A 24,095-nucleotide genomic window follows, 5' to 3' on the forward strand; every position below is an offset into this window, starting at 1 on the left:
CTTCAGTCCTATGGGAGTTTGTGAAATAATAGCAGCATCGTCGGCATGTAGAAGAATTGGAATTTTGCATTGTGCTAGGTTAGTAGGATGTAGATCAGGGTTCTGTAAGAGATCAATCAGGGGGGTTAATATAGAAGTTAAAAAGGGAGGGGGACAGGATGCAACCCTGCCGTAACCCTTTTTGTATCTTTATTGGGCCAGTTAAAGTCCCTTGAGGATTACACCAGGAGTGAAATTCAGCAGGTTCTGACAGGTTCTGGAGAACCGGTAGCAGAAATTTTGAGTAGATCAGGGAACTGGCTAATACCACCTCTGGCTGGCCCCAGAGTTGGGTGGGAATGAAGATTTTGCAATATCTTTCCCCAGGAGTGGGGAGGGAATGGGGATTTTGTAGTATCCTTCCCCTGGAGTGGGGTGGGAATGGAGATTTTGCAGTATCCTTCCCTGCCACACCGACCAAGCCATGCCCACAGAACTGCTAGGGAAAAATTTTGAATTTCACTCCTGGATTACACCTCACTTTCAAGGTAGAATTAGCATACAATTTTTGTATGAGAAAAAGGAGGCGTTTATCAATAGTAGTGCATTTTAATTTCTCCCAGAGGGTGTTCCTGGATATTAAATCGAAGGCCTGCTTAAAATCAAGAAAGGCCATGAAAAGAGAGGATATTTTTTATATGTGTATTTTTGAACCAGAGGGTGAAGTACCAAGATATGATCCACCATTGATCTTCCTTCTCTAAAACCAGTTTGTTTGTCTTTGATTATCCCCCTGAGAAATTAGCCAATCCTGAAGTTTATAGTTTAGATGTTCAACATACAATTTATTAATAGCACTCAGAAGACTAATGGGTCTATAATTGCCTGGGTCATTTCTATTACCCTTTTTATAAATTGGTAAAATAATTTCTAATCCCCAATCTCTTGGCATATGGCCCATTTTATCTATAAATGTAAACAGAGATGCTAAAAATGGAGCCCACCAACTGGCGTTCTTTTTGATTAGTTCTTCCAACTCTGTTGGTCTGTTAATACATACGTTAATGTTATGGATATATAAACAAATCTCTACATTGGGTTATGTCACTTTTTAGAATTGGGAAGACCTGGTATCTGGCAAGGTGAAAGGACTGTTTTGGGTGTTCCTAGTACAGATGAAAGTAGGGAGTAGTATTTGAGTTGCATAGCAATATCTTTTCAGACTAAGGACTGACATTTCTATTTGAGCTTTGATGCAGCCTGGAAATATTACATAAAATGCAATGAATTCCCTTTTTATTTATTTGCCTGATAGCATTCTATAAGACCTCAGTCAATTTTAAACTCAGAACACTCCTATGAAGTAAATATGTTACCGATTATTCATTTATAAAATGTATGCTTTACTTTCCATCCAAAATATGGTGAGAGTATATAAGTATCCCTTGTTTTGTGACAAACATTTTACTGTTAATCTGTTTATTCATCAGTTTCTACCTACATCTTCACTTATTTAGATGGGAATGTAGTACCTAGGTGAGATCATTTACGGCAACCATTTTCCTTAATAATTTATTGCCATGATGTAAAAATGATGTTAATTAGATTTTACACGAAGAAAGCTAATTGCTGTAACAAATTAAACATAACCATCCAATTAACAAAACCAAGCACATAGACTGTATACTTTAAATCATCTCAACTCTTTTATGAGAATAAATTACATCAATATAAAAGAGTTAGAATTACTACTTTTTAAAATTTCTTCATGCTATAAACATATACTGAACCTCATTCAAGACAATAAAATGTTTAGTGTTGATATTTGATTTTAGATTGAAATATTTATCATTATAATTTTGACTTAATGTCATACAGTATATAATAAATATTAATATGTTGTAAATCAGCTTTCATTTATAATGCATAAATGATTCATACATAGGCAAGAATAAAAGATAGGAATGAAGTGATAATGTGAACTTTGAACAACATTTTAAATTACTTTTATGTTAAAGGTTGACCTCTATATCTCCCAATTTATTGATGATGATGATGATTACAATAATTGTATGAATCAGTTGTTTGAATTGTGTGCTTCTAAGTGGGTTAGTTTTAAAAGGTAAGTTATATCCCTTATTATTACACAAAAATTATGCAAGACTACTAATATTTTCATATTCCTATGTTATGTAATACACAGTGGTTGTCAATAAAATAAGAGAAATAAAATAATTGTTTGAAAAAAGTTTATAGAAGTTAAAATTCAAAGCACTCTTTTAACAGACTGTTATTGTAATTTACTCATAGAAAGTCTACACGATTTCTCATTTACCACAAATCGCCCTGATCATTATCTCTGAGTCAAGGGTTACACACCCTTCTTTGGTTCTTAATAATGAAACCTTTCCTTAGGTTTTTAATTAGGAGCTTTCCCAACAATTGCATCTCATTTCCAAAATTCATACATCTTTTTTGTAAATATTTCTTGTTGAATAATATACTTTGACAACACATTTCTCCTGCCAAGCAAATCCAGTCCATTCTTCATCATATTCACTATGTCAGAATTTCTTATGTTCATATTCTTTTCAATCTTTTCTGGCAGTTCTATATATTTCAAGCCAAATGCTTTCTTCTTCACATCTGACAGCAACAGATCAGACTCCAATTTGAATTTGAAATTTAACTTTGCTGTTGCCTAACTTGTTAACTATTTCTTCGTTCACATATGTAATCTAGGATAGGTCAATTACAAACAGATGTACAAGCTTATAAATTCTGGACCTGCTTTGCAAGGGGAGTAGCTATTAGTGTTGCAATAGATTTGTCAGTGTTTTTGTCCTTTGGGTTTTATTTTAATTCACATTTTTTCAATGTTATTTTTTTTGGTTTGGTTTTGTCTTTGATTTTTTTTGGGGGGGGGAGGTTTTTTTTTAACCTTTTTGAATAAAATAAATGTTGATAAACATTGTAGAATCCTAATAAACAGTCTATTGATTGGAGAATCAGAATGTTGTAGTCCATAGTGCTTTTTCAATGCATTAAAATTTTCAGCCAGGAGGCCATTTCAATGCAAAATATAGGAAAAGATCAGCTGTTCCAGGATGAAAATAATTGACATTAATCCAAGATAGAATCACTGCTACTGCTATTAAATTACATGCTTGTAATTTTGTAAATTCATATTTTCGGAGATCATTCCAATGGGATTTTATTACAGTTACGATTAAAATCTTGTTCATGGAGAAAAGGTCAATCAGTAACTACTAGATTATATGGCTATACAATCTAGTAGTTACTAGACTAGCACCAGCTGCAGTCCAAAAAGGAAGGTGAGCTTCATCCATGGGCTTTCCAGAGATGCCTTGGGAAATTACAATTATGATCTATCCATATGCAGACGAATGAGTATAAGCACTATAGGACTGAACTATTTGCTATCCTGGATATAAAAAGAATTGACAATATATGTTGGACAAGTGCATTAATCACAGAATCCTATATTGGGACAAAAATCACAAAGGAACTAATAAATATAATGGGTAACTTGTTCCATAGCTTTTTTTTAATGGCACACAAAGCATTAAATTGCAGACACATTTTCAAAGCTGAATGGTAAAACTAAGTCTCCTTTAAATCAAACTTAACATCTCATGATTGTATGGAGATAGCTCTAAAGTCTTCTTGGTGACAATTTGGAAAGTTTAATCAATTTCTTTCTTTATTCTAATTTAAAACTGACAGCTAGAATTTCTTTGAATATTGGAATATTGAATATTGGCCTTTCATACAGTTTCTTGGACTTTATTAAATTTATCTTTGGTTTCCACAAATTCTTATATTTTGGATTATATGGTTTACTCACCATCTTCTAGGGGGAGGGAAACTCTGATTACAAACCTCCGCTGCCTTGTGCTATATTTACTACTGGAAAAGGCTTCAGGAGTCAACCTTGAGGCAAAATCCGGAGCTGGAGTCCCAGAAGCAGTTCATGACTGTGTACAATCACGTTCTGATAACTCCTGCGACACAGCTGGAACTAAATGTATCGGCTTTGCCATTCCATTGGACTATTTCAGCGACGTGGAGAGGGGGAATCTGCTGCTTGAGTAACAGTCTGTATTCCATATTAATCTACCCAGGCCTTGTGCTCTGGAGAGGACACTCCAGCTTTGCATACAGCATTGAAACAACATGGGACGAAAGTGGCCCCTGGCGTTACGCTCTATGCCAATCAAGCCAAGACTTATAACCAGTAACTGCCACTGGTTATAAGTCTTGGCTTGATTGGCATAGAGCGTAACGCCAGGGGCCACTTTCGTCGGTGGGAGAGGTCATTGTACCTCATTGGACAGCTACCACCCACTTTAAGCTGGGCAGCCCCCAGCCAGTAAGGTGCTGCCCCGCCACAGGGTGTGCGGGGTTTAGGGTCAAAGCTGACAAGCAGATCGATAACTTTGCACCATGTAACAAACATAAGAAAACTTTAGCCTTAAAGTTGGGCACATGGAATGTTCGGACAATGACCCCCGGCTTTTCTGATGATTTACAAGAGATAGATGACTTACGTAAGCCAGCTGCCATTGACATGGAGTTAAGCAGACTGCAGATGGACATCATCACCCTTCAAGAGACAAGACTGTTAGACTCAGGATCTTTTAAGGAGAAAAACTTCTCTTTCTTCTGGCAGGGAAAACCATCAAACAAATCTAGGCACTATGGGGTTGGCTTCGTGGTCAGAAACACCCTACTAGGATCCATTACTCCACCTCCTGCAGGAAGTGAAAGAATTCTGTCCTTGCAGCTCCACTCATCAGCAGGGCTGATTACTCTTATTAGTGCATATGCTCCGAAATTATCATCTTCAGTAGAATCTAAAGACAAATTCTACGATCTGGCTGCTACTATCAAGAAAATCCCTGAGAAAGAACCACTGTTTATCCTTGGTGATTTTAATGCCAGAGTTGGAGCTGATTATAGTTCTTGGCCCACTTGTTTAGGTCAGTTCAGTGTTGGAAAAATGAACGAAAATGGCCAACGACTGCTGGAGTTTTGCTGCTACTATGATATTTGCATTAGCAATACATACTTTAAAACAAAGCCTCAACACAGAGTCTCTTGGAGACATCCAAGATCGAAGCATTGGCACCAGCTCGACTTCATTCTTACCAGGCACTCCAACCTCCCCAATATTACAATCACACGCAGCTATCAGGGTGCTGATTGCGATACAAACGACTTCTTGGTGTGCAGCAGAATAAAACTGCAAACAAAGAGATTGCATCACTTGAAGAAGGAAGGAACACCACGAATTGACATCAACAATCAGGGCAAAGTGGAGGAATTTGCACAAGCACTCAAGGAAATTCTCCCAGGCCCAGCTGAAGTAAATGCATCTGAACGATGGGAATATTTCAAGAATGCTGTTTATAACATGTCTTGTCAGTATTTGGTAAGGTGATCAGAAAGACAGCAGATTGGTTTAAAGTCCATTCAGAGGAGTTGACGCCAGCCATCGAGGAAAAAAGGAGAGCTCTAATTGCATATAAAGCCTGTTCCAGGGAGCGCAACCTACAGGTTCTGCGAGCTGCTCGTAGCAAAGTCCAACAGACCACCAGGAGATGTGTTAACAATTATTGGCTGCTGCTTTGCTTTCGGATTCAGATAGCAGCTGACACAGGCAACATCAAGGGGATGTATGATGGCATCAAGCAGGCCTTAGGTCCAACACAGAAGAAATCTGCACCTCTGAAGTCTGCTACAGGTGAGGTTATCCAGGACCGTGCATAGCAGATGGCATGCTGGGTGCAGCACTAATCTGAGTTATATTCCAGAGAAAATGTGGTAACAGAAGAAGCATTAAATAACATTGAGTGCCTGCCTGTCTTGGAGGAGCTTGACAGTGAATCAACTTTAGAAGAACTAAATGTGACCCTGGACTCCCTTGCCTCTGGCAAGGCACCCGGGAAAGATAACATTCCTGCTGAAGTTCTGAAGTGCTGCAAAGAGAACATCTCCACTAAACTGCATGAAATCTTCTGTCTTTGTTGGAGGGAAGGTACCCTCCACAGGACATAAAGGATGCAAATATCGTCACACTGTACAAAACCAAAGGTGACAGTGGTGACTGTAACAACTACCGTGGCATCTCTCTTCTTAGTGTTGTAGGGAAGCTGCTTGCCCGTGTCGTACTGAAGAGGCTCCAGGTGCTTGCAGAGAGAGTCTATCCAGAATCACAGTGTGGATTTCGAGCCAACAGGTCCACTACTGACATGGTATTTTCCCTTGGACAGTTGCAGGAGAAATGCAGGGAACAAAGACAGCCACTTTTCATAGCCTTCATTGATCTTACAAAGGCTTTTGACTTGGTTAGCAGGGATGGCCTTTATAAAATTCTCCCCAAGATTGGATGTCCACCTCAGGTCCTTTCATGAGGAAATGAAGGGCACTGTAGTTTTTGATGGCTTAACTTCAGATTCCTTTGATATTCGAAGTGGAGTGAAGCAGGGCTGTGTCCTCACACCAACTTTATTTGGGATCTTTTTTGCTGTCATGCTGAAACATGCTTTTGGAACTGCAACAGAGGGTATTTACCTCTGGACCAGATCAGACAGAAAACTCTTTAATCTCTCTAGATTGAGAGCAAAGTCTAAAGTCCAGCTGAAATGCTTACGAGATTTCCTCTTCGCTGATGATGCTGCCATCACTGCTCACTCTGCCGAAGACCTTCAACAACTTATGGACAGTTTTAGTAAGGCCTGCCAAGACTTTGGACTAACAATCAACCTGAAAAAAACACAAGTCATGGGTCAGGACGTGGATTCACCTCCCTGTATTACAATCTCTGCACAAGAACTGGGGGTTGTCCATGACTTTGTGTACCTCGGATCAACTATCTCTGACACTCTCTCTTTAGATACTGAGCTGAATAAAGGTATTGGTAAAGCGGCCACCACATTTTCCAGACTTACAAAGAGAGTATGGCTTAATAAGAAGCTGACAGAACATACAAAGATCCAGTTCTATAGAGCCTGCGTCCTGAGCACACTCTTGTCCTGCAGTGAGTCTTGGACCCTCTACGCACGGCAGGAGAGAAAGTTGAACACCTTTCACATGCGTTGTCTCCGATGAATTCTCGGCATCACCTGGCAGGACAAAGTTCCAAATAGCACAGTCTTGGAATGTGCTGGAATTTCTAGCATGTATACACTATTGAAACAGCGACGTCTACGCTGGCTGGGGCATGTTGTGAGAATGACTGATGGTCGGATTCTGAAAGATCTCCTATATGGAGAATTAGTGCAGGGAAAGTGCTTCAGAGGGAGACCATAGCTGCAATATAAGATATTTGCAAGTGGGACCTAAAGGCCCTGGGAATGGACATTAACAACTGGGAAACTTTGACCTCCGATCTTTCAGCTTGGAGGCTAAAGATGCAGCATGGCCTTCTCCAATTCGAAGAGACACTTGTTCAGCAGGCTGAGGCAAAGAGGCAGTCCCAGAACCAGCGAAATCTGGGGGCTGGGCAGGGGACAGAATGTATCTGCCCTCAGTGTGGAAGGGATCGCCACTCTCGAATTGGCCTTTTTAGTCACACTAGCAGCATCTAGTGTAACTAAGTAAACCAAACCCAGATATTAATTTGGAAAGTAAAAACTACTTTTATTGAGATTGCGTGTGGTAACAGAACCTTGCAAGTATCATTGTGTTGTATGACTTTCTTTATATTTCTTTGAATCAGGGAGGCATCTGCCTGAGTTGTTTCCGAATAGTATCTCATAATGCTAGACTCCATAACTCCCAAATCAAAATTGATAATTAATAGTGTATCATTTCCTTGTTATGATATTTTACATACTGATAATCTCTCTTTTCTTTCTTTCTTATTTAAATTTAGATCATCTTATTAGTAGAATTAGAATTTTTAGCAACATTAATATTATAACAAGAAGCAGAGCATATAATGTTATATGCAAATAATACTTTAACATTTATTTATGATTTTATCCACAGCAATGGGTTTTGTTTTTTTTTGCTTTTGCTTTAATTTATATGCCGCCCTTTTCCAGAGTCTCAGGGCGGCTTACAATGCGTTAAGCAATAGCTTTCATACTTTTGTATATTTATACAAAGTCAGCTTATTGCCCCCACAATCTGGGTCGTCATTTTACCTACCTTTGAAAGGATGAAAGGCTGAGTCAACCTTGAGCCTGGTGAGATTTGAACTTGCAGTAATTGCAAGCAGCAGATGTTAATAACAGTGCTTTAGTCCACTGTACTACAGGCTCTGTTAAAGATAGACAATTTTGTAGAAAGCCTCATTTCACTAATGAGTGAATTTGGTATCCCATTTTCTCTATAAATTGGAATAAATCAGACTTGATGACTCTGAATCATAGCAATGATTAACATGGATATAAGCATTAGGGTTTTACGTTTTGTTTCTTCATATAAAAACTCCCTTTCTCAACTTTAGAAGATAGAAAAATTAGGATTCTTTTGAGTATTTTTTTTTTCTTGGGTGTATGTGTGTTGAGCCACTTTGAGTTCTGTAACTTCCTGTACTAGTCCCTGCAGTTTTCCTGGCAAATTTTCAGAAATAATGTGCCATTGCCTACTTCCTAGGATTAAGACAGAGGGACTAGCCCAAGATCCATTATCTGGCTTCATGCTTGAGGAAGGAATAGAATTCACAGTCTCCCAGTTTTTATTTTGATGCCTTAACCACTACATCAAACTGTTTCTCTTTGAGTATTTGCAATAAAATAACATGATGAAGGTGAATTTAACTCAATGTCAGCCTCAGCTTTCCTGCTTTAGCTGCCATAAGAAACGGGGAGGGATTAGGTATGGAGCAAAGGGGGGGAAGAGAGCAGGAGGGGGTTTGTCTTTGTAGGAGGGGACTTCGTGGGAATCGAAACTGGATTTCAGAAGGGGATGGCTAACCAAGTGTCTCGACATTCCTGATGGATGACGCTGCCAGACGTGTTGCCACCTGACCTTTGGAAGACCTTTAGATTGGCTGAGAAAATATAAACACGAGGGGGGAAGAAGCTTAGTAGATGCATTTCGCGCGTTTTGGTCACTTCCAGCTTTTCACTGGGGTGTTAATCTTTTCATATTCAGTAAAAGTACCAAATTCTTCAAAATGCTTGAGTTTGGGGTTTTCTTTCCTGGATACTGAAGGAAGCATACCTGACATTAAGCTGGAAGTGTTCTCAGTCATCCCGGACAAAACCCGAGGGGACTGAAAATCCAAAGTATGTCAGATCGAGGGAGTGATGAAGAAGGGAAGATGGGGGCAGCGAGTTCAACCGCCCTCCAGTTGGAAAGAGAAACTGCAGAATGGCTGGAAAAACTCCGTTTGGAACCGGAGGAGGCCAGATGGTCAAAAGGTGTGGGGAGACTGCTGGACTGGGGGGAGAACCCCCGGGGAGTGACGACTTCCAGACCCCGAAAAAGGGAGGCAGTGTGGATGCAACAGCAGAAGGAACGTCTCATGATAGATCAAGCCTTGCAGCTTATCCGTGATGTGGAAGAAAGCAGAAAAAACCGTGAGTCTTTTGAAACTCCTGTGGAGAAGGGGGAAGCAGACCCCAGGGGGGAGGCCGAAGAGACAGCCTGCGGGGGAGAGGAAGAGTTTGAGGAGGGAACATCCCAGGCTTCGGCAGCTTGAGGAAGAGATGCAGCCAGCCAGAGAACCCCAGCCCTGCAGGCCCCCCCCCGCAGACGTAAAAAGCCAAAAATCCCCCCCCTTCCTGGGAAGTTTGATGGAAATCCTAAAACCTTGGGATTTTTCCTGACCCAAGTGTGGAACCACATGCAGGATTGGGGGGAGGACTATGAAACGGATGCGGCTAAAGTCAGAAGCGTTGCGAATGCCCTAGAGGGAGTGGCGGCTGAGTGGATGGTAGTTCTCCACAATAACAACTCCCTCCTGCTGAGAAATTACAACCAGTTCATGAGGGCCCTTAGAAGACGTTTTGAAGACCATTTAGCTGAACGAAAGGCGAGACTCAGAATGAAAAGCATTCAGCAGGGTCGGAGGCCGGTGGCAGAGTATATTCAAGAGTTTCGTGAACTGGCACCTTATATGACAGGCTGGTCAGAAATGGCGCTTTTGGAGAGTTTCAAGGATGGACTGAATGATGAGATATATCAAGATTGCAGGAGCATGGGGGTCCCCGATGATTTGGATAGATGGTACATAGTAGCTGAGGATGTGGAGATCGAGCTGAAACGGAGCGAACTCCGAGGAAGGCGGATGGGGGACCAGTCATCCTCTTTCTACCATAAGGGGGCGGCCAAGATGACTGGCGGGAAGACCGAATTCAAACCCAAGTCAAAGCCCTTCACCTGTTTCAAATGTGGGAAGGAGGGTCACCGGGCGGCCGAATGTTTCTCCAAACCACCGCCAAAAGCCACTGGGGCCAGCCAAAAGAAAAGCGATAAAATGCCCGCCAAAACCCGCGGCACCGCCCTGAAAGGAGAAGTCGTTGAGTTCACTCCCCGGAACCAGCGTGAGTTGGGAACTCCGACCAACGATGACGACAGCGAGACGGACTCCGACTCGGACACCGATGAACGGGTGAGTCACACGGAAGAACCCTTACTCATCCCCATAGAAGTAAGGGTGCCCTCCACAGGAACTCACGCGCAATTGTTAGCCCTGTTGGACTCGGGGTGCACTAGGTGCATAATTAGCCCCAAAGTAGTGGAGGAAATGGGACTGAGACTGAAAACTTTAAAAAGACCCATTGCATTTTGTCAATTAGATGGGTCGATTGCAGGAGGGGGCCCAGCTAGTTTTATGACCGAACCCCTTGAACTACAATTGGGGAATCATATAGAAAAACTCATCTTTATCGTAGCACCTGGCATGGAAAGGCCCCTAATTCTAGGACTGCCCTGGCTTCGTAAATGGAACCCACGAGTAAATTGGAAAACGGGGGTCCTGCGCATCCGTACGGCAGAACCACCTCCGGAAAAGGAAGGCCCCTCCCTAAGGGACGACATAAGACCAGAAGGGGCCGCAGTAGCCATTAACTATATTGAGGGAGAAGAGAAAATTCCGAAGGAATATTGGGACCTCAAGGAAGTGTTTAGTGAAAAAGCGTCTGATACTCTGCCTCCTCACAGGGCCACTGACTGCACCATTGAAATACTCCCAGGGGTGAAGCTTCCCAAACCAAAAATATACCCCATGACACCTCGAGAATTGGAGGAATTGCGGAATTTTATTGACAAAAACTTAGAACGGGGATTTATCGAACGAGCCAAACCCAAGGTAGCAGCGCCAGTAATGTTCCGCGAAAAGAAAGATGGATCCTTCAGATTAGTTGTTGATTATAGAAACATGAACGCCATTTGCGTGGAAAATGTCTATCCCCTCCCACTTATGAAGGACATGTTGGCCCATTTAGGAAAGGGAAAATTTTTTACCAAACTTGATTTAAGAGAGGCATACTACCGAGTGAGAATAAAAGAGGGAGATGAATGGAAGACAGCATTTAATTGCCCACTGGGGTGTTTCCAATTTAGAGTACTCCCTTTTGGACTACAGGGGGCCCCGGCCGTATTCATGCAGTTGATCAACGAAGTGTTGCATGAGCATCTATATAAGGGGGTGTTGGTCTATTTGGACGATATTCTAATTTATTCTGACAACATGGCCGACCATATAAGATTGGTTCGAGCGGTCTTGAATAAACTCAGAGCAGCTGAACTCTATGCCAAACTTTCTAAATGTGAATTCCATCAAGACAAAATCGACTATCTTGGATATCGTATATCGCATGAGGGAATAGAGATGGACCCGGAAAAGGTCCGGGCAGTAATGGAATGGGCCGCACCACGCACCCGTAAACAGTTACAGAGTTTCTTAGGGTTTGCTAACTTTTATAGACAATTTATCCCCTCTTTCGCAAAAATCGCACTGCCAATTACAAACTTGCTCAAAACCAAAGGGGAAATAAAACCCAAACCCTCGAAACCACTAGAATGGACTATGGACTGTCAGGCCGCTTTCGAAAAACTGAAACGGTTGTTTGCAGCTGAACCTGTGCTCAAACACCCCGACATAGAACAACCTTTTGTAGTACAAGCGGATGCTAGCGACGTTGCCGTAGGAGCGATACTCTTGCAAAAGAATGAGAATGGAATATTACAACCCTGTGCTTACACATCCCGTAAGCTATCTGAGACAGAAAGAAGATGGGCCATATGGGAGAAGGAAGCGTTTGCAGTTAGATGGGCGCTGTTAACATGGAGACAATTTTTAGAAGGGGCAAAACACCCTTTCGAGGTGTGGACTGACCATAAGAATCTAGAAGCATTAAAAACACCACGCAAATTGTCACCCAAACAGGCACGCTGGGCCCAACATTTCAAGCGTTTCAATTTCACTTTAGGTTACCTTCCTGGGGGGAAAAATTTCATGGCGGACGCACTTTCCAGATTACCACAGTACAACAGCATAAAGAAGGAACTGGTTCAACCAATGATCCCCTTAATGCAATTGGCAACACCTGTCACTACCAGAGCGCAGAGTAAAACCGATCCAGAACTCTCAGGGGATTTACTCGAAAAGTTACGAGAAGCGCTAAAAGCTGACAAGTGGTTTAAAATCCACTCGAATGAATGCACACTTCGCGACGGACTAGCTTGGGTTGGATCAAAATTGTATGTTCCGACCACATTAAGACCAACCGTCTTGAAATATGCGCATGATGCCAAAGCCGCAGGACACTTTGCGTTTGTCAAAACTTTACATCTTGTTAAGAGACAGTTTTGGTGGCCTGCACTAAAAAAGGACATACAGGCATATGTGGCTAGCTGTCCAGTATGTGCCTCGGCTAAAAGACCTCCAGGGAAATCCCCTGGATTACTGCAAGGTGTGGCTAGACCGAACGCCCCATGGAAGGAAATATCTATGGATTTTGTTGTGGACTTACCCGACAGTGAGGGCTGCACTGTCATTTGGGTAGTAACTGATTTGTTTTCCAAACAAGTACATTTCATACCTTGCTCAAAGATCCCTTCAGCAAAAACCCTCGCAAAATTATTTATTCGGCAGATTTACCGACTACATGGGTCTCCGAAAAGAATAATTTCTGATAGGGGTGTGCAATTTACTTCCAGTTTCTGGAGAGAATTTTTAAGATTGATAGGCTCCGCACAGGGGTTGAGTTCCAGTCACCACCCTCAGACAAATGGTGCTTGTGAAAGAACCAATGGGGTGCTCGAACAATACCTTAGGTGTTACGTGAATTACCAACAGGACAATTGGGTAGACTTGTTGCCATTTGCAGAAGTGGCGTATAACAATTCTGTGCATAGTAGCACCGGATTCACCCCTTTTAAGGTTGCATCGGGCCAGGATTTTGTACCCATTCCCGAGTTACCTCAAGATGATCCCCAAAATCCCTCCTTGATAGATTGGATGGAACAATTAAGGAGCACCTGGACAGTGACTCGGAAGGCATTAGATGAGGCACACCGAGCTCATAAGGCACAAGCCGATAAGAAAAGGTCCCCAGCTCACATTTACAAAGTGGGGGATAAAGTCTATTTGTCTACCAAATACTTACAAACCACTCAGAGATCTAAAAAGCTGGGGCCTAAGTATGTAGGACCATTCCGTGTGATTAGACTGATAAATCCAGTGACAGTTGAATTAGAATTACCAAAAACCTTGAGACGGATACATCCTGTATTTCATGTTAGTTTATTGAAACCTGAACACTCATCTCCCCTAAGGGTTGATCATAGCAACCCTCCAATTCCCATCCTCATAGAAGGGGAGCAACATTTTGAGGTTAAGGAAATCTTGGACTCTAGAAAACACCATGGTAAAGTCCAATATCTAATTGCCTGGAAACATTTCCCACTATCTCAGGCTGAATGGGTAAATAAACGGGATGTCCGAGCTCCCAAGAAAGTACAACAGTTCTATGCCAAATACCCTGATAAACCTTGATCATTGTATATATTCTGTTTCTCTTTCTCTTTCTTCCTTTTATTTAGGACTAACGTCTCTTCTGCAAGAGGGGCCGAATGTCAGCCTCAGCTTTCCTGCTTTAGCTGCCATAAGAAACGGAGAGGGATTAGGTATGGAGCAAAGGGGGGGAAGAGAGCAGGAGGGGGTTTGTCTTTGTAGGAGGGGACTTCGTGGGAATCGAAACTGGATTTCAGAAGGGGATGGCTAACCAAGTGTCTCGACATTCCTGATGGATGACGCTGCCAGACGTGTTGCCACCTGACCTTTGGAAGACCTTTAGATTGGCTGAGAAAATATAAACACGAGGGGGGAAGAAGCTTAGTAGATGCATTTCGCGCATTTTGGTCACTTCCAGCTTTTCACTGGGGTGTTAATCTTTTCATATTCAGTAAAAGTACCAAATTCTTCAAAATGCTTGAGTTTGGGGTTTTCTTTCCTGGATACTGAAGGAAGCATACCTGACACTCAAAGGTTTATCTAGATTTGATAAATTTTCCTATCTTGATTCCTAATGTTTATTCTATCACATTATTTTAACTTGAACACATAGGACTTTGAGTAGAATTCCTTGGTAAGGAGAGTCTGTAACACATTGTACAAATTATAATTACTTATTTGAATAGTGGATTTAACTTTACTAGTTCCTGAGTGGAACATGGAATTTCAGAATTCAGGTTTTCTTGGGGCTCATGTAAAGAGTTATTATTTGACTCTGTTAAAATATTGACAAGTATTGGGATTCCTACTTCTGTAAAGATTTCTTTCAATATATGGACTTAATGCTGCGGGATATATTTGGAAAATATTGGGTTGCATATGTAATTTGAACCTATTTGGGTATTAAAGCTTGCATTATGGAATACTCCTAACATAGTTTCTTATAATATGTTGGATCAATTAAGTTCTAGGAAGCCATTTTAAAAACTGTTTCAGAATTTTGAAAAGTAAGTTTGATTTAAAATACCTCACAAAACCTCTTGGCATTTTGTTAATGTCATACAGTTACAAGCTGGTCTAATCTGTTCAGAGGCTATTGATGTTTTTAAAATAGCACACCATTTGAAAAATTTAGAGGAATAAAAGTTAGCTTATAAACCAGCAGCCTATTTTTAAAGGAAGCTGATTAAAGTAAAATTAGCCTTTAATGTGATCTCTGGAATAAGGAGCTTAAATGTTCTGGAACTGAGATTAACAAAAGGGTTAATATGAGTTTGGATCTGTCATGTGTATGAAAGATGAACATATTTTTTACTATTTCTCCAGTAGATGGAGTACATTCAGACTTTTTGATATGGGTTTTTTTTTTTGCTATGAATTGGATTTTTTTAGAGTAAAATGCTGGTGAAAAGGATGACCAAGTAACACTGAAAAGAGAAGTAACACACTTTTTGAAGTGACAAATCTGATGCTGTTTTGGTTATCAACTTGTGATTTAGTATCCTTTCAACAAAAAGAGTGGAAGAAAAGATTTATGGTCATTAAAAAATGTTTGTAATAATTTTACAAACCTTATTTTCCCTTTTCTATTTCCGCTACACTTTTTAGTTTGTTAATTAGTTTAATATAATACAATGATTTTTTTTAAATAACATAAATGCTGTTGATGTATTCTAGGATTTTTTTAGGGGTAGTTTGTGTTTGTGTGTGTGTGTGTGTTCAAATCAGTCCTGATGCTTGGCAAATGCCTAGAGTAGTCCTTATATCTCCGATGCTGTAGAACAGGGGTCTCCAACCTTGGCAAGCAAAGGTGGCTGAGGAATTCTGGGAGTTGAAGTCCACAAGTCTTAAAGTTACCAAGGTTGGAGACCCCTGCTCTAGAATGCTAATTAGACATGTGCCCAGTTGATGGTCTTGTTTTATTATTTGAGATCCTTTTCTAGGAAAGAACATTTTAAATAAAGGCAATGTTAAAGACTTTGTGTAATTGTGTACTGGTTTCCTATTCCTTTTTAAAAATTAAATTATATATATTAAAAGTAAATCCATTTGGGGCAGCTATACAAGAAGCTTGATTGAACATAAACTGGGTAGACTGTACTTAGAATCTGAGATCCTACCTGGAAAATCCTCTTATATCGAGTTCTAAAATGGAAGAAAGATGAGGGAAAAAAATAACATGGTTTTAAACCGCCTCTTGATTTGTGATGGTGATATTTTAATATAGTTTGAACATTATATTAAAATACCATCATCACAAATCATGAGGCTTTTAAAAAATGTTATTTTTTAAAACTTTTTTTCCATTTCTATAAGCTAGATATATTTCTTCTATAAGGAATCATGAACTCAATTTATAACACCTTACCTAATAAAATATCTGGGAAATACTGATCTTTTTTATATGCAACTACTGTTATCGGATCAGTACAAAGTAGTTTCTTTGAATATGATTAATTTTTTTATGCTATATGTAAAATTAGGCAAACTTTAACTGCTGACAATAGCAATATATTATACTGTCTGCCTTTTATTTATTTTTTTACTATTATTATTGTTTGCAATGGTTTTGTTTGTGGTGCTGGTCTGTGACCATAATAAAGATTGATTTATAGTTTGAACATTAAGAATTACCTTAGGTGCTCTGACAGTACATTCTTATGAAGGTGAATTTAAAAAATAATTGTGTTCAATAGGTTACATGTGTATGTATGTGTGTGTGTGTGTGTGTGTGTGTGTGTGTGTGTATAAAATAACCAAAACCCAAATAACCAAAGACCTACATACAAACACCCGTGAAAACCTCAAAAAACAAATATATAAAACAAGATATATATATATATATATATATATATATATATATATATATATATATATATATATATCTTATTAAGTTATTTAGCAATAGCAATAGCACTTAGACTTACAGTGCTTTACAGCCTTCTCTAAGTGGTTTACAGAGTCAGCATATTGCCCCCAACAATTTGCGGCCTCATTTTACCCACCTGGAAAGGATGAAAGGTTGAGTCAATCTTGAGCCTGGTGAGATTTGAACTGCCAAATTGCAGGCAGCCGGCAGTCAGCAGAAGTAGCCTGTAGAACTGCATTCTAACCACTGCACCACCACGGCTCATTTAGTTATAACAGATTTGGAGTCAAACTTAATAACTATCTATATTTTTATAATAAAAGCTCAATAATCAGATTAAGAAAAAATATCTGGTTTATCTAAAGCAGTGATTCCCAATCTTTTCTATGTCCCACAACCCTATGAAATGTTTGATTCATATTTGCATCTCTTACAAAAGTAATCATGACTCATGATTCTTCACTAAGGGACACAAGCCATTCTTTGTTACACCTCCTGAAATTCTATCTTGTACCTTTTGGGGGGGGGTCACCACCCCCAGGTTAGAAATCCCTAATTTAAAACTCCCATAATCATGAACTTGATCAATGTGATAATCTCAAGAAGTGTTGTAATTTATATTCTCCTCTCGGTCTCTCCTGAAGAACATGCTGAAGTTGGAGAAGCATAAAGTGAACATCAAGAGAAGTTGCATTTTTGTGTGTTTTTTAATTCTTCAAAATGGTTTATTTGCTGTGTTTACAATTTCTTAACTGACATAGAACAATATCTGTGGGTTCAATAATAGCAAGCCTAAATTTATCCTTCGTCTGTCTTTGATGAACTTTTCCATGAGTAAGGACTTTGAAACTTTTCATTCATTGATGCACTTAATATATATCTTCTGGCACACTTTATTATAGTTCTGGTTTCATTGAATGTGTGAGATCTTTATAACATTTAATCCTGAATAAAGGCACAGGGCAGGGATCTGTGATAAAGCAGCTATATAATTGTCCATATCTTGAATTAGGCTGTCCATTATATTGTAATTACTAAAAAAAACCCAGCTATTTTCCTGTAAAGATTCAAGCAAGGACCATTAGATAAAAGAAACAGAGCCTAATGTTTAGATGCTGTTTCTACAAATATAATTACATCCTGTCCTTGGTTTGTTCATGTCTGGGTAAACTAATTGCATTTAGTCCAACACTTGCTTGAGGACTGCAGAAAATTAAATTAATTTACACAGCATTGAACTGTGGGGAGGAGGGGAAGGATAACTACATATATTTAATTGCCTAACTTTTCAGTCTATTGACTCTGAAGGTAGCATTGTACATTCAATAACTGTAACATTTAAATCAATTATTTGTAAGTTACAGGTGTACTTATCATTGGCACTATATCACTCAGCTGTGACATCACCATTCAATTAATATAAAATATATTTACTAATTCTGAAAATTAGTAGACCAGATTATAGAATTAATGGAAAATATTCTGGTTAATTTTACATTTATTTTTTAAAAATACATTTAAAAATGTATGTAGCAAAAAGACCTTGGAAAATCAAAGAAATCATTGGTGATCCAAAAATGCCTGCCCAAATACATGACCATTAGTCATGGTGTATTTTAAAGAGGGAATTAATGTTTCTTCTTCTATTTTAAGGACCACTGACAACTTAGCAACTAAATATAGTTTTTTTATTCATACTTTGTTTTATGAACATAATTGTAGATCTGTGGATCTAGGAATAATTATCATATCTGATGCTTGAGTAGAATTACTGGTTGAAGCCAAAGTTTTCTGCTTTTTTCAGTCTGCATCCAGTCAGAGTAATCATTGCTCATTGTGCAGTACAAGACAGCAATAACCAGTGAAGATTTTCTTGAAACACAAATAAATACTTTCTGGGAGATTGGGGGATTTTTACTCAGTACGGTATTGAGAAAAATAATTTTCTCCTTACAGTTATTGATTCATATAGCCATTTTCAAATGTATTGAGACTGACTCACAGAATTTTTAGCCAGCAATCCTTGTTTAGCCTTTCCAATACCAAATTGCATGAATTCAATTAAAATTCATACAATATAACTTTTGGATGAAGGGGGATTAAAATAATGCTGTGAAAGATGGAAGGAAAGAGAAGAGGATGACCAGCAGCAAGGTGGATGGATTCATTTACAATGGCGACAAGTGCACTGTTAGCCCATCATCAGATGTAAGAGTTATTCAGAGATCCACAGGTTCTATGTTTCTAAAACATAATATTGCTGAATGAAAAAGCTCCATTTACTTGCTAAATTGTCAGTGGTCTTTAAAGTAAAGATGCTAGGGGTAGATCGTCATGGAGAAAATGTGGTTGCTGAGAGTTGACAACTTGATAGCACATAATCAGTCAATAGAAAGAAATCATAAAATATATACTTTGGGAAATATACATGACAAATTCATTTTGCAATGATGCCCATGTTTATTGTAAGTAATTCAAAAAGAACATGGTATGCTCTTGGTAAAAATATAAATAAAATTAAATTTATTTCAGTCTTAAGTGTAAAAGGCAAAATTATAATCTTTTCTAAATTCTTTCTGTAAGAATTCTATAATTGTGTATTGTTTGATTTCATGAATTTTGTTAATTTTGTCCCATTATGTTGTTTTGAAACATTACCCATGAAGTTGCATTAAAGCTACTAATAGTTATCAGTACCCAATTTACTTAGATTTTTCAATATCATCAACAAATAAGATGGTTTTCATGAAGGGCTTTCATATGATGCTTGCAAAAAAGTAGATGAGCAGTAGATGTCAGAAAAGGATGAGTTTTCTTTATTGTTATAATTTCTGAAGCTAGTTTCTGTTCGTCAAGAAATGCTGAGACAGAACCAAAAGATTTAATGTTTTTCGGGTGGTAGATAATGTTAAGACCAGATGTATGTTTATCAAAGTATATTGATATTGTTTTGTAGGTGCTGTGAAGGCTTAAGGAAGGATGGAAAGGTTTTCAAATCCATTTTGGGTAATGAGATGTCATAATGGATGTCTGTGATGCTGCAGGAGATAACAGTAAGCTAAACCTCTGGAGTGACCTTGTGTAGAGGCCAAAGAAGAAGGGCTGTTTTGTGGCTGACATTCAGACAAAAGCCATACTGGGCTATACAACTAGGTAGAGATCACACTTTCTCAGAACTGGTGTACAATTGGAATTTAAGATCCTGCCTGAAGACAGTGTGGCCATATTTCTCAGGGTGCCTGGCCATGGGATGCAGGTACAAACAGGCTCCAGATGCTTTGGTCCTTCTCACCTGTCATTCCCCACTCCTGATTTCCTATCACGTACATACAAAGCTTTACTGCCCTTTCATCTTTCCCCCTTTCATCCTTCTCCCCTTCTTCTTTTTATGGCAGGATGCCTGTGAGGCCCCAGCAGAGCCAGGCAGAGCTGACATAATATTTTTAAATATCTTTAAATAAATAACTATATGGATTTCTATGGTCTTGCAAGGAAGAGCTGGTGCTCTTGCAAAGAAACATGGCCTTATGAGTTTTTTGCTTGTCTTTTTAGAGCAATAACATTTGCATAAGCCTTTTCCATTGCTCCATAATCCTCTGCATTTCATTGGCTTATCCTTGCCAAGCTTTTGTTCTCAATCCTTTAAGATTTACCTGTCTTTTCCTATTAGCCTAGTTAAAATAAATGAGAATATTCATGACAGACATTTATTTTCCCCATGTCTCATTTTTTGCTGTGACATACTATAAAATGAGGCTTGCCCTACTCTTCTTTGTAGCCACAATCAAGGCTAAAATTAGTAAAAATGTACTAATAAAGGAAAGGAAATGGTGACACAGCAGAATGCACAGCACCAACTCTTTCTGGTTTTGCATAGTTTGTTTCCATTTTCATATAATTAAAAGCTCAAACTTGGCAAGTCTCCTAGCTTTGATAATCAGATGAAAACAATTTCAGGTAACTGAATGCCAATAATATCAGAGAAATATATACATAAGGATTTTTTTTAGAATTATTGCAAAGCAGCTCAATTTGTAAAATTGACTAGGAAAAGTGCAGATAAGAGCAACAAAGATGATTAGGGAACTGGAGGCTAAAACATATGAAGAAAGGTTTCAGGAATTGGGTATGCCTAGTCTAGTGAAAAGAAGGTCTAAGGGAGACATGATAGCAGTGTTCCAATATTTGAGGGGCTGTCACAAAGAGGGGGTTGACCTGTTTTCCAAAGCAACAGAAGTCAAGACAAGAAACAACAGATGGAAACTAAACAAGAGAAACAACCTAAAACTAAGGAGAAATTTCCTAACAGTGAGAACAATTAACCAGTGGAATGGCTTGCATTCAGAAGTTGTAGATGCTCCAACACTGGAGCTTTTTAAGAAGAAACTGGACAGCCCAGGGGTGGGTTCTAAATTTTTTTACTACCGGTTCTGTGGGCGTGGCTTATTTTGTGGGCGTGGCTTGATGGTCATGTGACAATTATTTAGAATTTAGCAGAGGTACTGGTCTACCAGGCTTTTAACTGCTTGCAGAGCTGTACCGATCTACCCATTTATTTTTTGCAGGCACTGATCTACTGATATATTTTTGCAGGCACTGATCTACTCATGTATTTTTGCAGGCACTGATCTACTCATGTATTTTTGCAGGCACCGGTCTACTCATTTGTTTTCTTTTAACACTGATCAGCTGTAGGGCGGCCCTTTAAAACTTCCTAAGTACCTCCCAACTGTTATTCTGTTAAATGTAGTATGCAGACTTACCTTGAAAATAAAAATTGGGAAAATCACAAGCTAAGCAACATAATAATGCCACTAGATTTTGATTCCTATTGCCAGTAGCCACGACAGCCAAATGTATTAAATTATGAAGGTTATAACCCAAAACATCTGTAAGGCTACCTGATCCATATATGTCAATCACATCATGTTAGCTCAATCCTAAAACATCCATAACTGCATGATTAGCAATATATAACTTTTCTTATCCCCAAAATATCTATAGATAATACAAACTGATATGAGGAGTGAAGGATTCCAGTTTTTGGCCTGAAATTTTTTTTGATCAGATTAGATATTTCATAAGTATAAGTATAACTTTATTGTTAGTGTACGTATATACACAGTATACCAATACAACGAAATTCACACAACACCCAAAGACCAGGCCCAACACACACACATAACAATCCCCAAACACCCACCCAACCACCACAAATGATAATAATATCAAAACATGTCAAAACGTAACGTATTGAACATTACATAACATTAATGGTAATTTTACAGCATTTCGTATCAACTTACTTACTTTGCTTTTGTAGTTCTCAATTCTGACATGTTTTTTTTAAATACAAACTGTTTAATAAAAATTATTTTATAAAAAAAGATAATATCATGCTAAACATTCTATTTTAGTAGATTTGAGAATTGTTACAAACAATAACAATAAATTATAAAGAAACAACATAATCAACATCTCTACATTATCAACATCTCTATTTCAATATAAAATGAATAGTATGAAATGGTATATTAGCTTTTATTTACAAACTGAAAAGTTTGGCTGAATAGCCAGATCTTGTTCATAATTCAATGAAAGCAAGAGTTGAAGTGAAATGATGCATCTATGGTATGGTAAGTGATTTGTTATGTCTCCCTGACACTGCATGCTCACTGCATGCTGAATAGGTAAATATGACCCAGCCCCATGATTAATGGAAACAAACTAAAAGTGTGTATTGGTTTCAGTCAAAATCTGAATAACAAGTCAAAACCCCATCAATCAGACCAAATTTGAAGGTCAAATGAAATACCAAATAATTAAGAATGCTTTTGTGAAAGATCTGGTTTTCATAATATTTCACTTTCAATTGTTTTGTAAATGCCAGGATTTAGACAGGGAAGAAAGAAGGAAGCAAGTCAAGTGACTGATAGGTTTTTCTTTTAATTGTTTAAACTTAATTGTTAATTGGATGTAATATTTTATTCTTTATCTAGAACCATAGTAGGACAGAAAACCAGTATTTTGGCAATTACATTAATGCCCATGCTAAAGAGTGATGCAACAGGTCTGATGGCATGTTAAGTGTCACATTCTCCATAACATCCATTCAGTTATAAGGGACTAAGGCTGTTTTCTTTGCCAAGGTCCCAGAATGAGCCTGGCTATCAGGGTTTTTTTTCTGCACGGGGGAACTGTTGCAATATTTTCAGGATCAGACTCAATAAAGATAATAGAAGTTAAAGCTTTAAATATATTTCTTTTTAATTATGATAGGCATTCTATATTTACTGAATATTCGAGGTAGAAGCCACGAGAATGGTGAGGGTGGCTCCTTATATATACAAGGGGTGGAGCTAGGAATGGGAGTGGTAAGTTATGAATACATTAAAGTCCAAAGAATAAGTTAACCTCTGATGTTCCATATATACATTATTTACACATTGGAGAATAAGGCATTTACATCTGACAAATCCCCCTTTAAATGCCGGTTCGTTACACAACACCAATTACATTCTGATTCAGGACAATATAATACATATAATTTAGAAGTTAAATATTTGTGTTGTTTAGAAGGTAAGGGTTTTGTTAATATGTCAGCTAATTGTTCAGAAGTATCGCAATGTATTGCTTTAATGAATCCGTCTTGAGACAGTTGTCTCACATGCTTAAACTTTATATCAATATGCCTGGACCTTTGTCCAATTGCATCGGATCTGGATATTTCAATGGCCGCTTTATTGTCTTCATGCATAATAAATGGTAAGGTGGGTTTCTTCCAAACATCAGTGATCAGATCATTGAACCATACAAGGTTATTTGCAGCTTTGGACAAACAAACATATTCCGCTTCTGTAGTAGAAGTGGCCACTAGTTCTTGTTTACCAGTATACCAGTAAACTGGACTATCATTCAATAGAAAAACATAACCAGAAGTACTCTTTCTGCATGTTGTATCACCAGCCCAATCTGCATCAGCATAACAAGTAATTTTTGGTTCTCTGTCATTATTGGGTTCCAACATTAAACAAAAATCTAATGTACCCTTCAGATATCTTAGAATTCTTTTGACAGCTTCCCAATGATACAAGGTTGGTTTACTAACATATCTTGACAATAGATTGAGAGGTAATGCAATATCTGGCCTAGTCCAATTAGATATATAAAGGAGTGAACCTATAACTGATCTGTAAAATGTGTTGTCTTTAAACTCAGGGGAAGATTCATCAGTGTTTCTAAGAAAATCAGTTTGCATAGGGGTGTCACAGGTTTTAGCATTATTTAAGTTACATTTGTTTAGGAGTT

At 38.6% G+C, this 24,095-nt stretch overlaps 1 protein-coding gene across 1 annotated transcript; it reads left to right on the forward strand.

The window, feature by feature from the left end:
• Window positions 1-10,057: 10,057 nt before the first annotated feature.
• LOC148112687 (uncharacterized) lies at window positions 10,058-14,098 on the forward strand. Its single transcript, XM_087874883.1, has 2 exons — window positions 10,058-10,570; window positions 14,008-14,098. Exons 1-2 carry the CDS (start codon window positions 10,076-10,078, stop codon window positions 14,011-14,013), a joined length of 501 nt encoding a protein of 166 aa, XP_087731009.1. The 5' UTR covers window positions 10,058-10,075; the 3' UTR covers window positions 14,014-14,098.
• The last annotated feature ends 9,997 nt before the right edge of the window (window positions 14,099-24,095 follow it).

The sequence above is a fragment of the Pantherophis guttatus genome, chromosome 8 (genome assembly GCF_059756535.1).
Source record: "Pantherophis guttatus breed Tessera chromosome 8, ASM5975653v1, whole genome shotgun sequence".
NCBI classification, from domain to species: domain Eukaryota; kingdom Metazoa; phylum Chordata; class Lepidosauria; order Squamata; family Colubridae; genus Pantherophis; species Pantherophis guttatus.